Source organism: Narcine bancroftii, chromosome 8, assembly GCF_036971445.1.
Source record: "Narcine bancroftii isolate sNarBan1 chromosome 8, sNarBan1.hap1, whole genome shotgun sequence".
NCBI classification, from domain to species: domain Eukaryota; kingdom Metazoa; phylum Chordata; class Chondrichthyes; order Torpediniformes; family Narcinidae; genus Narcine; species Narcine bancroftii.
In genome coordinates this window covers 90,855,840-90,868,657 of record NC_091476.1, presented here as the reverse complement: position 1 = coordinate 90,868,657, position 12,818 = coordinate 90,855,840, and the positions used below count along the sequence as shown (strand labels likewise).

The window sequence follows — 12,818 nt, the reverse complement described above, 5'->3', positions numbered from 1 at the left end:
TTGATCGGCAGAGGAAGACTGTGGTGCCACGATCGAAGGGAACTCTGCTAGGATCCACGTAAATGCATTGTTGGACAGAGTCGAGATTGGGGGGGGGGGGGAAGGTAACTTGGCTTCCCCCGGCGGGGTGGTTTGAAAGGTTCTGGTGTGCACCAAGCACCACCCTTTAAAGTCCACGAGCAGGCAGTGGGCTCGGCTCGCAGGATATGCTCCCAAGAGCAGTTGCACCACTGCCGCCATCGTGAATGCCAAAGCGGAAGGAGACGGTGCGGGTGCCAAACGTTCATATGGTGGTACTATTCATTGCCTTCAGTACTTGCCCAGTTTGCCATTCCAGGTGTCAAAGGCCAGGGGTGGGGGTGGGGGGAGGACACTTATTTCGGCAGCCAGTATCCATGAGGAAGTGCCTTCCTGAAGATAGTCTCACATGTGGAGGAGGCTGTCACATTGGCCACTGACACAGCCATTAATGATGGTTGGTCATGGCGTTTCCCTGAAACGTGCAGAATGGGAGGCCCCCGTATCCCATCGTTGGTGATAGTTCAAAACTGTTAGGTCGGGGTGGGGGGTCCACTTGCCTCTCTGTTTGCTGTGGCCTTGCTGCCTGTGACTGTGTGTGGGGCCCTGTGATCTGCTCCACCGAGGCATTGTTTTCTTTCTTTGCTCTCCAGAGTGTGTCCGCCCGGGCTGTGACAAACCTGGGGTCGCTGAAGTCCTCATCAGTGAGCAAGAGTTGGATACCTTTGGGCAGCTGCTCCATGAAAACCTGCTTGAAGAGCAGGCAAGGTCCGTGTCCCTCAGCAAAGGTGAGCATCTCACTCATGAGAGCGGATGGGACCCTTTCCCCCAAAACGTCCAAATGCAACAATTGGGCGGCGCCTGAAGGTGCAGGTTAATAGCTCCTTGAGAGCATTGTATTTGCCTTGCTCCAGAGACTCCTACAAGAAATCGACAACCCTTGCTGCCATGTCCTGGTCGAGTGTGCTCACCACGTAGTAGTATCGTGTGTTGGCTGCGGCAATCTGTCGAAGGTGGAACTGGGCCTCTGCCTGTTTGAACCACATGTGTGGCTGCAATGCCCAGAATGTTGACAACTTCAACGAAATCACATGAAGAGCCGCTTAGTTCATTATCTTCGGGTCCAACTGCCAGTTGAACCTGCCAGGGTGTGCGCACTACCGTGAAGAGTAGAAAGAATGACACACACCCAAGAAGTCGAAGACCGATTTATTGCACTGGCCTCCCTCTGCTTATACTCCTGACAACAGGAGTGATATCACAGCAGGGCTGGCCTTAGATTGGTTGGCATTCCTGCCGTTGCTCATTGCTTCCTGCTGTGCAGAGTCACCTGGGACGAAGGTCATTGGCCCCCGTGGTCATTGGCCCCCGTGGTGTCTGCGGGGTCATCGCATTCGTCGGTCATCTTGTGTACTGAGTTGCATCCCAGTTAGCAGGCCAGTACAACCTTCACATATCTGCCAAAACAACCTCATGTCTTCTTTTTGCTTTCCTAATTTCCTTCTTGAGTATTTTCATGCATTTTCTGTATTCTTCAAGAACCTCATTAGCTCCTTGTTCCCTATACCTGCTATACACCTCCCTCTTCTTCTTCATCAGATCCCCAATATCCCTTGAAAACCAGGGATCCCTATGCCTGTTAATTTTGCCTTTAATCCTGACAAAAACATGCAAACACTGCACTCTCAAGATTTCACCTTTGAACTTCCTCCACTTACTTAACACACCCTTTCCAGAAAACAACACATCCCAATCCACTCTTTCTAGATCCTTTGTCATTACTACAAAATTTGCCTTCCTCCAATTTAGAATCCCAACATGAGGTCCAGACTTATCCTTTTCTAAAATTAACTTGCACCTAATGACATTATGGTCAATGCACCAAAAATGTTCACCTATACATACATCTATCACCTGACCTGTCTGGTTCCCTAGTAGGAGATCAAGTATTGCATCCTCTTTCATTGATACCTCTACATATTGATTTAGAAAACTTTCCTGAACACTTTTGACAAACTCCAAGCCAACCAGCCCTTTTGCAGTAAGGGAGTCCCAGTCAATATTTGGAAAGTTAAAATCTCCTACTATCACAACATTCGGCTTCTTACATTGGTCTGCAATCTCTCTACAAATTTTCTCCTCCAATTCTCTCTCTGACTATTGGGCAGTCTGTAATACAACCCTATCAGTATGGTCACACCTTTCCAGTTCCTCAATTCCACCCATATGGCCTCTGTAGGCAAACCCTCCTGGCTGTCCTGACTTCACACAGCCGTGGTATTTTCCCTGAGTAGCCACTTCTCCCCCTTACATCCCTCCACCTCCATCATGTCTGAAGCAACAGAAGCCTGGAACATTAAGCTGTCAGTCCTGTCCCTCCGGCAACCAAATCTCACTAATAGCAACAATGTCGTAATCCCTTGTGTCAATCCATCGACTAAGCCAATCAGCCTTTATAACAATATTCTTTGCATTAAAATAAATACACCTGATAACATTTCTATCACATTCTTTGGCTTGGCTTCGTGGATGAAGATTTATGGAGGGGTAATGTCTACGTCAGCTGCAGGCTCGTTTGTGGCTGACAAGTCCGATGTGGGACAGGGAGACACGGTTGCAGCGGTTGCAAGGGAAAATTGGTTGGGTGTTGGGTTTTTCCTCCTTTGTCTTTTGATAGTGAGGTGGGGTCTGCGGTCTTCTCCAAAAGAGGTTGCTGCCCGCCGAACTGTGAGGCGCCAAGATGCACGGTTTGAGGCGATATCAGCCCACTGGTGGTGGTCAATGTGGCAGGCACCAAGAGCTTTCTTTAGGCAGACCTTGTACCTTTTCTTTGGTGCACCTCTATCACGGTGGCCAGTGGAGAGCTCGCCATATAACACGATCTTGGGAAGGCGATGGTCCTCCATTCTGGAGACGTGACCTACCCAGCGCAGTTGGATCTTCAGCAGCGTGGATTCGATGCTGTCGGCCTCTACCATCTCGAGTACTTCGATGTTGATGATGAAGTCGCTCCAATGAATGTTGAGGATGGAGCGGAGACAACGCTGGTGGAAGCGTTCTAGGAGCCGTAGGTGATGCCGGTAAAGGACCCATGATTCGGAGCCGAACAGGAGTGTGGGTATGACAACGGCTCTGTATACGCTAATCTTTGTGAGGTTTTTCAGTTGGTTGTTTTTCCAGACTCTTTTGTGTAGTCTTCCAAAGGCGCTATTTGCCTTGGCGAGTCTGTTGTCTATCTCGTTGTCGATCCTTGCATCCGATGAAATGATGCAGCCGAGATAGGTAAACTGGTTGACCGTTTTGAGTTTTGTGTGCCCGATGGAGATGTTTGGCCTGGAAGTCAGCCTGAAGAAAACTGAGGTCTATCACATACAAACCTAGTAATTATTCCTTTGTGTGGATAGCATGAAAATGTACTCTAGAAGTACCCCCTCACCCAGTTGCAATACACACACACACTCACATGCAGGAGAAACTCAGCAGGTCATGCAGAATCCATAGAAAGTAAAGGGCCTTCACTACCCATTTCTTCCTATTGAATGCTGAGGTAACCTGCTGAGTTTTTCCAGCATGTTTGTATATTGTACTCAACCCCAGCACATTTGTATATTGTACTCAACCCCAGCAGGTGCAAACATTTCTTGTTTAACAACCACACCCTTCTTTCCCTAAAGTCATAATAAGCTTTTTGTTTCCAATTGACATTGAGGGCAAGATTGGTCTTCTGGCACCTGACAACTAGATTTTCTCACTTCATCTAATACCCTGACTCATGATCATCAGTTACTTGGCCAACAACAGTGGCATCATCAGTGAATTTATAGATTGCAGTGGAACCAAACTCGTGATCCAATCTTATGTAGAAAAAATGGCCAAGGGACTGAGCCCACAGCCTTGAAGTGCCCTTGTTGATGGTCAGCCAGATTATGTCATTCTGCACCTATTAGATCACAGAACATTTGGCCCACGATGCTGAGCCGACCTATATAAACCTACTCCACAACAATCTAATATTTCCCTATCTCACACCCATTGATTTTCTTACATCAATTGTACCAGGCTTCACAGCACCCCTAGCAATGCATTCCAGGCACCACCAGTCTCTGAGTAAAAAAACCTACCTCTGATGTTTCCCCTAAACTTTTCCTCCACTCACCTCAAACCAATGCTTGCCTCAGGAAAAAGGTGCTGGCTGTCTACTCCATCTAAGCTCCTTATCATCCATAATCTTATGTACCTCTATTAAGTCACCTGTCATCCATTGTCTCTCCAAAGAGAAAAGCCCGGGCTCTGACAACCTTGCTTCATATACCATGTTTTCCAATCAAGGCAACATCCTGGCCCCTATGTGGAGTGGTTTATTTAACTCCTTCACAGGGCAGTTAAAAGCCAACCCCATACCGGGGGCCTGGAGTCACACACTGGTTAGAGATGCATCTGGAGGAGATCAGTAACACAAGCTAATGCACTAGTGCCATGCCATCTTTCCTGACTGAAAAAGAATTAGTTTATATTCCCTGGGTGTGTGGCACTTACAAACTCGTCTTCAGATCAATAATCCAGTTCATTAATCTGCAAATCAACCACCATCTTTATGTAAAACTACCCCCTTTCTAACCAGAGCTGTGACTCAACTCCAGGAAAACAGGCTTCACAATCAATAATCTAGACCAGCCGAAGAAAGGTTGAGAATGTCTATGCCTTATTAGGACCCTGCCCCAAGTTTATGGGCCCCCTTCCCTGCGAAGCAATCACACTGTGGGTTCTTCAAGACTTCTCTCCTACCGATTACGTAAGAAACAACAAAAAATTATGTTACACGAGGGTGAAAAGAAAGCAAGCCTTTTACTTGAATGCACAGTGGACCCCAAGGGCCTTCCCCCCCCCCCCATTGAGACTGGCTCTAGACTAGATGTGGCTTAATTGAAAGGCCTGGAGACTCAGTTGAGGAAACAAACAGGGGTCAAAGTTTTCTTCAGTTTCTTTCAATGGACACAACCCTCTCTTTCCTCATTGCAATGGTCACTTAAAAACACACCGAAATGCAGGAGGAACTCAGCTGATCTTTGCAGTTTCCATAAAATACAAAGATATATTGCTGACATTTCGGGCCTGAGCCGTTCTTCAGGGAATAAGCAGAATGAGCCAAAAGCAGGAAACCTCAGAATTCAGATAGTGCCAGCTGGGGGAGGAATCCAGACCAATATGATAAGGGGCGAGGTGACAATTTATCATGTTTGTGCAAAAGGAGATAGGGAAGGGAGTGACAGAGCTGGGGGGAGGCAATGGATTAAAAAGTAGAGAAGTCAATATTATTGCCATCCAGTTGGAGGATGCCCAGTCAGATGAGTTATTGTTCTTCCAATTTATGGGTGGTCTCACTCTAGCAGTATAAGAGACCATGGACAGACACGTCAGCAAGGGAATGGGATGGAGAATTGAAATGGGTGGCCACTGGGAGATCCACGCTATTGTTCAACAAAGTGATCTCCCAGTCTGTGCCAAGTCTCACTAATGTAAAGGAGACCAGAACAGGAGCACCAGATGCAATAGATGACCCCTGCAAATTCACAAGTGAAATGTCCCTTGTCCACTCTTCCCTCCCCACGACACCTACTCCCGTAACCATAGGAAATGCTCCACTTGCACCCACACAACCTCCCTCACCCCCATTCGGGTTCCCAAACAGTCCTTCCGAGAAAATCAACATTTCATGTGAATCTATTGAATTTGGTGCTCCCACTGTGGTCTCCTCTACATTGGAGAAATTGGGAGATCACTTTTTTTGAACACTTTACTGTCTGCTGCAACAGCATAGACCTCCCAGTGGCCACCCATTTCAATTCCCCATCCCATTCCCCTTGTTGACATGTCTGTCTATGGTCTCATGCATTGCCAGACTGAGACCACCTGCAAATTGAAGGAACAACACCTCATCTTCCAACTGGCACTGTCCAACCAGATGGCATCACATCGACTTCTCTGGCTTTCATTAAAATCACCCACCCGCTTCTTCCCCAGCTGTCTCTCCCTTCCCTGTCTCCGTTCACACAGACATGATAAATTCTCTCTCTCCCCTTATCACATCCAAGTAACACCTTTTGTTGGTCTGGATTCCTCCCCCAGCCGACACTCTCTGAATTCTGAGATGTTTTAAGATTTCCTGCTTTTGGCTCTTTCTGCCTAATCCTTGAAGAAGGGCTCAGGCCCGAATCGTCAGCAATAAGGACACTGATAGTCCTGCTGAGTTGCTCCAGCATTTTGGTGTAGTTTTACTACAATCACAATGTCTGCAGACTTTCGTGTTTCACTGAATGGCTACGTACCTTAACGATGCTGATGGGCTTGCGCGACAGGTGATAACTTGCGTAAAATAGGAAAGTTAGCAACAGTGTGAAGCCACGGTACCTGGATAGAAATAACAAGATTGAATTAGACTCGCAAAAGACCATGTGCGGACAGAGTCCCAAATCAATAATGCTGCCATGATGACTGATTGCAAATGGGGCAGTGTCCACATTCAGAAATTGTAACATAGGCTATTTTTGATCACACTCGGGAGTTGTGCTAGGATAGGTACAGGCTAGCGTAGGGAGAGCAACAACAGACATTGTTGTCACCCCACTCGAGAAACAAAAACCATCGTTAAAGGTTTATATGGCCTGAAGTGTTATTTAGATACAGGACGGTAACAGGCCCTTGCGACATGAGCCAGTGCCAGTACACCAATTAACCTACCACCCCTGTATGATTTTTGGAGGGTGGGAGGAAACCGGAGCATCTGGAGGAAACCCACACAATCACAGGTAGAAACAGGCAGTGACAGATTTGAACCTGGGTCACTGGTGCTGTAATAGCATTGTGCTAACTGTGCCTGGGCCAGAATTTATTAACTTGCACGCTTTTACTCTCAGTTGCAGGCAGGCTGCGTAACGCAGCTCAGAAATAGGCCATTCAGGCCAAATTATCCATGCTGACCACGGTGCCCTCCTTGTTTTGCAAAAGAACATGTCCAATAAAACCTCAGAACGCAATTTTTCTTTATCTATTTAAATTTATCTAAAACGATGGAGAACACTTTCACAGAGATAATTTGCAGATTTTTCTCCTCTTCAATTTGCCAAGGAGCATAAACATTCGAGGGAAAGGAGCAAATCCCAGCTGCTGTCTGATTGCTTTGTAACACTGTTTGGTATTACGACCAAACTGGCCAGCTCACCCTGCTGGGATGAAGTGGAGAAGAGGTCCTTCTTGTGAGTTGGCAGAATTTGGCCACTTGAACAAATGAAGGAAAAAACTTGAAAGAAACAACATAATCTATATTCAAATCACCTCTCCCCCAAACCGTTACATCAAATAATCTATGTTCCACGCTGCTATATCTAACACAGTTATTAAAAATATTTTATTTAAAATTTTCAACCATGTAATTATACAATTTATATAAAAAATGCTTAAACAAATTTAAGATATGTCAATTACATGGTATTAAACCCGTCCCCCTACCTCCCCCCCCCCCACTATTTAGAATAAAAAGTATGGTAAATATGGAACATAATTCATTTAAAAAATATATAAAAAGAAACCAAGATAGAAAGATAGAGCATGGTTCTGGATTGCACAGAGGGTTGGCTCGCACACTGAACTCTCACAGTGTTTATACGTATGTGACTCCTAGGGAAAAAGAATGATACAGGCCGGAAGTATATTTTCTTTTTACATATTTATACTGGCTCCAAATCTGCATAAAAAGTGGATAAAAATTTGAGAGAATTTAGCAGAAGAATGTATTTATAAAATGGGACTCAAAATTAATAACTGGTGCGAGTGAAGTACCTTTGATTATATCTAACACTCTTGACTATAAATGTGACATCAACTACCAAATACCCCTGGGTAGAGCATCATTGATTTTGAGCCTGATTAAGTTTTAGCCGCCTTCATCACCTGTACGTGGAAAAGACAAAGCTGGAAGACTATCTTCAGAGATGTGGAAGTGGACAAGAGTTAATGGCACAGGAAATTAGATAATCATGTCCAAGATCCAGCCGCTGACAAAGTAATAGGAGGCCAAGGAGCTGATTAGAATCCAATCATCCTTCAGCTTTTTGGAGAAGCATGTAAAACCAGCTTTCTCGAAGGTTTAGAATGAAGCTTGGTCAGGAGAGACCCATTCTCAAATATAAAGTTTTAAAATTAAGGTGTGGGGGAGTGGGAATAAAATGATCAAATTAGGAACTAATAGGCAAATGTCATGATATCATCATGTGAGGAGCACTTGCACGAGGTACTGTTGTGACAAGTACAGAAAAGTTTTGTTACCCAGCCTGAAATGATAACAGCAAATGGGCTGGACCTTGTAAAACCATTAACTACGATCACAGCATCTGCAGATTTTCTTGTTTCGTTCTGGAAGCCTCAGACACAAGTCTCCCTTCAATGGGCAATCACTGTCAGATGTGAGACACTGGCAAAGCTGCTCCATTGGCCACAGATGAGGAGAACAGTCAGGTGTTTGTTGCTCCTCGTCTTCAGTTTTCCTGGTCTCCGCAAGCAAGTGCGGGCATGATTGGAATCAAAAGGATGAAGCAGATATGGACTCCCTGCAGCATCATTAATGCTGAATGAGGACAAGATGACATTCAGGCAACCTAATGGATTAACACCCCAATTATGGGTTTTCACTCTGCTTCTTTGATCACACAGACTAAAGCCAGTGGTTCTCAACCTTTTCCTTTCCACTCACATACCACTTTAAGAAATCCCTATGTCATCAGTACTCTCTGATTGGTAAGATGGTATGTGCGTGGGAAGGGAAGGTTGAGAACCACTGCTCTGGACCCAAAATGGTTATTGAAAAATTTTGCTTGAGAAAAATTGTCATTGGCCCATCTCCTTTGGAGTGATGAAACCGTGCACAGAACAAGTCCATTAGTGGTTTTCAACCTTCTTCTTGCCATCCACATCCCACCTTAAGCAATCCCTTACTAATCGCAGAGCACCGATGGCACAGGGATGACTTAAAGTGGGATGTGAATGGCAAGAAAAAGGTTGGGAACCACTGGCCTAAACAGAGAGTCATGGAGACTGTTCGCACAGTGCTTAGAAATCACTACAGGCTCACGTCAGAAACGTTCTCCTTGAGTGGACTATAGCAGAAAAGAGAAAAGAGGAACCATTCAGTGTTGCCTGTGGCAGAGTCAATAGGAAATTATTGTGAATTATTTTTAGTGAGGATATTAATCAGAAATATTGTGTAATTTAACCACAACACACCAAAGCAAACTGAAAAATAACAGGATGAGACCACAATTTAAAACAGTGTATAAACTAGTCTCTCAGCAATTAGACAAGATATCTGATTTTAGTACAAGTTTATTATTAACTTCTTTGCAGACGATGCCGCTTTAGTTGCCCATTCAGAGCCAGCTCTTCAGCGCTTGACGTCCTGCTTTGCGGAAACTGCCAAACTGCCAAAGTCAGCCTGAAGAAAACTGAGGTCCTCCATCAGCCAGCTCCCCACCATGACTACCAGCCCCCCCACATCTCCATCGGGCACAAAAAACTCAAAATGGTCAACCAGTTTACCTATCTCGGCTGCACCATTTCATCAGATGCAAGGATCGACAATGAGATAGACAACAGACTCGCCAAGGCAAATAGCGCCTTTGAAGACTGCACAAAAGAGTCTGGAAAAACAACCAACTGAAAAACCTCACAAAGATAAGCGTATACAGAGCCGTTGTCATACCCACACTCCTGTTCGGCTCCGAATCATGGGTCCTCTACCGGCATCACCTACGGCTCCTAGAACGCTTCCACCAGCGTTGTCTCCGCTCTATCCTCAACATCCATTGGAGCGCTTTCATCCCTAACGTCGAAGTACTCGAGATGGCTGAGGTCGACAGCATCGAGTCCACGCTGCTGAAGATCCAGCTGCGCTGGGTGGGTCACGTCTCCAGAATGGAGGACCATCGCCTTCCCAAGATCGTGTTATATGGCGAGCTCTCCACTGGCCACCGTGACAGAGGTGCACCAAAGAAAAGGTACAAGGACTGCCTAAAGAAATCTCTTGGTGCCTGCCACATTGACCACCGCCAGTGGGCTGATATCGCCTCAAACCGTGCATCTTGGCGCCTCACAGTTCGGCGGGCAGCAACCTCCTTTGAAGAAGACCGCAGAGCCCACCTCACTGACAAAAGGCAGAGGAGGGAAAACCCAACACCCAACCCCAACCAACCATTTTTCCCCTGCAGCCGCTGCAACCGTGTCTGCCTGTCCCGCATCAGACTTGTCAGCCACAAACGAGCCTGCAGCTGACGTGGACTTTTACCCCCTCCATAAATCTTCGTCCGCGAACCAAGCCAAAGAAAAGAATTATTAACTGACTGTACCCATACAACCAGATGAAACAGCATTTTCCCAGACTACAGTGCACACACACAAATACACCCACTGCCGTGGGTTTAATACTTCAACAGCCAGGTTATAGCTCACGGTTGTAGTTCCTTCGAAACTTGCAGAGGAAAGAAGACGCGCACACCGGGAGGGTGTATTTGACCCTGAGTTTATTCAGGGACAGCCCTGCCTTTTATAGTGAGCTCGGCCGCGTCATCACCAGGACGTAGCTTGATCGGGCCACCAACGATTGGTCGGTTCCAGCATCCGGGCCCCAATTGGGTCCCCTGCGATCCACCGGCAGTGGCTGGCCAGTTTGACCGTTCCACCGGCGGCCTATGGAATCGCGTGTCTCAGTCTGTGCGAGGTATTGCCGGCCACTCCGTTCAACGGCCATTTCCAGTGTTAGCCAGAGGTGTGGGCCACGACAGCACCATCTATTTCTCACACAGCAACTTAATAACTACAAAATACATAAAAATGTGTAAATATTCTAGAATAATTGACTCAGTTTCATTAATAAGAGACCCACGGTTGCAGGATACTGGCCATTAATCTCTCAGCATGCAGGAAGAAGTTATTTCATTCAGTAAAGGTAAAAAAATATGTAATTCCTCTACATGTTCTGCAGGTTTATCCAGAAAGTAAACACTCAATTCATTTCTGGATCTCAATCAAGTCACTGATGCTACAAGTTATTGTTGCATTTCTAGGTTATAAATTAGAGGCAGTCTACACAACTTTCTTGGTCAGTGCAATTAAGCTAGACGGATAACATCTTAAAGGTTATGACTTAGGATTACAATGGCTACAAGTGAAAAATTCAATTTGAGGGTCATCCGTAATGCAATGAGAACAGCTCTGGACACAAAAACTGGAATTGAAGCTTGGCAGGTAAATGTTTCCCATTGTCCAATTACAGTTTCAACAGTGGAAATGCTTCTGCTACATGATGAAATACATTCCTGTAAGGGAATAAGGATCAGAAAGTAATATTTGGACGGCAGCCTGGTTAGTGTAGCAGTTAGTGTATAATGTTATTGCAGCACTCGGTAGCCGGGTTCAAATCCGTTGCGGTCTGTAAGAGGTTTGCATGTTTTCCCTGTGACGGCATGGGTTTCCTCTGGGTGCTCCAGTTTCTTCCCACTTTCCAAAACCATACAGGGTTTGAGGGTTAATTGGTGTATTTGGGCGGCATGGGCTCGTGGTCCAGAACAGCTTGTATCCATGCTGTACCTCTAAATTTAATAAAAGCTTGAACTCCATGGAAAGCAAAATGGAGCAGGAAAACCAAGTCACATGACATACAACAGGTCAGGAAACATCAGACATCTGATTGACCAGAAGACGATCAGGCAAGAAGTGAGAAGAGGAAATGGCAGACACCAAACGTGCATGAGGAAGTAGTTCAAACTTATTTACAATCTTATTATATGAGTACAACCCGATGAAACAGCATTCTCTGGTCCTCAGTTCAACATACTGCAAACACATACAATCGCTAGATATGCATAGCACTTATATACAAATGTTAAAACAAATAATATTTTTGTTAAATAAATAATTCAGTCACAGGGAGTTTGTATGAGCAGTTCATCAGTTGTTCAGCTGTCTGTCTGCTCGTGGGAAGAAGCAGTTACCCAGCCTGGTGGTTCTGGCTTCAGTACCTTCTGTGTCTCTTTCCCCAAGGGAGTCACTGAAAGATGCTGTTTGAGAGGTAGTAGCGCTTCTCACTGATTTTGTGAGCCGCCTTAGACAATTATCCTGATAAATCCCATCGATGGGGGGGATTGAGGGGGTGGGGGAGGGGGACCCCAGTAATCCTCTTTACCTCTTTTATGGTTCTGTGGATTGACCTCTGATCTGATGATCTATTGCAACCATACCAAGCAGTGATGCAGCTGGCCAGGACACTTTCGACATAGCTCTTGTAGAAAGTGGACAGAATGATGGCTGGTAGCGTTGCCTGCCTCACTCTTCTCAGGAAGTGCAGTCTTTGTCACACCTTCCTGACAAGTGAGAAAACATTGTGTCGAGGACAGGTAATTTCGTAAGTGGAATCCAAGGAAATTCGTGCTCTCTACTCTCTGTACCACCAAGCTATTAATTTGTAATGGGAGGTGGTTGACCCTGGTCTCCCTGATATCCACAATCATCTCCTTCATCTTGTCCACATTGAGATTCAAGTTGTTATTCTTTCATCATTTTGAGACAGCATTTAGTCAAGGACCACTGCTTTCCCCTTGTACAATAATAAATTAGTCACGCCCAGATACTTCACGTTTCCCAATTTGCAAATAATCCAAGACGACCAGGATAGTAATAGACTTCAAGGAAATAGAAGGGAGCTTCTGAAGTGAAGACAGGAATTAAATTTAAAGTTGTGAAATGTGAAATTACAT

General features: G+C 45.5%; 1 protein-coding gene across 2 annotated transcripts in view; it reads right to left on the bottom strand.

The window, feature by feature from the left end:
- slc37a2 (solute carrier family 37 member 2) overlaps positions 1–12,818 on the bottom strand; it is an 85,216-nt gene that overhangs the window by 57,287 nt on the left and 15,111 nt on the right. For both annotated transcript variants that reach the window (XM_069894478.1, XM_069894477.1), the window contains exon 2: positions 6,345–6,426. In XM_069894478.1, coding sequence (XP_069750579.1) covers positions 6,345–6,426 — 82 coding nt within the window. The remainder of the gene's footprint in view (positions 1–6,344; positions 6,427–12,818) is intronic.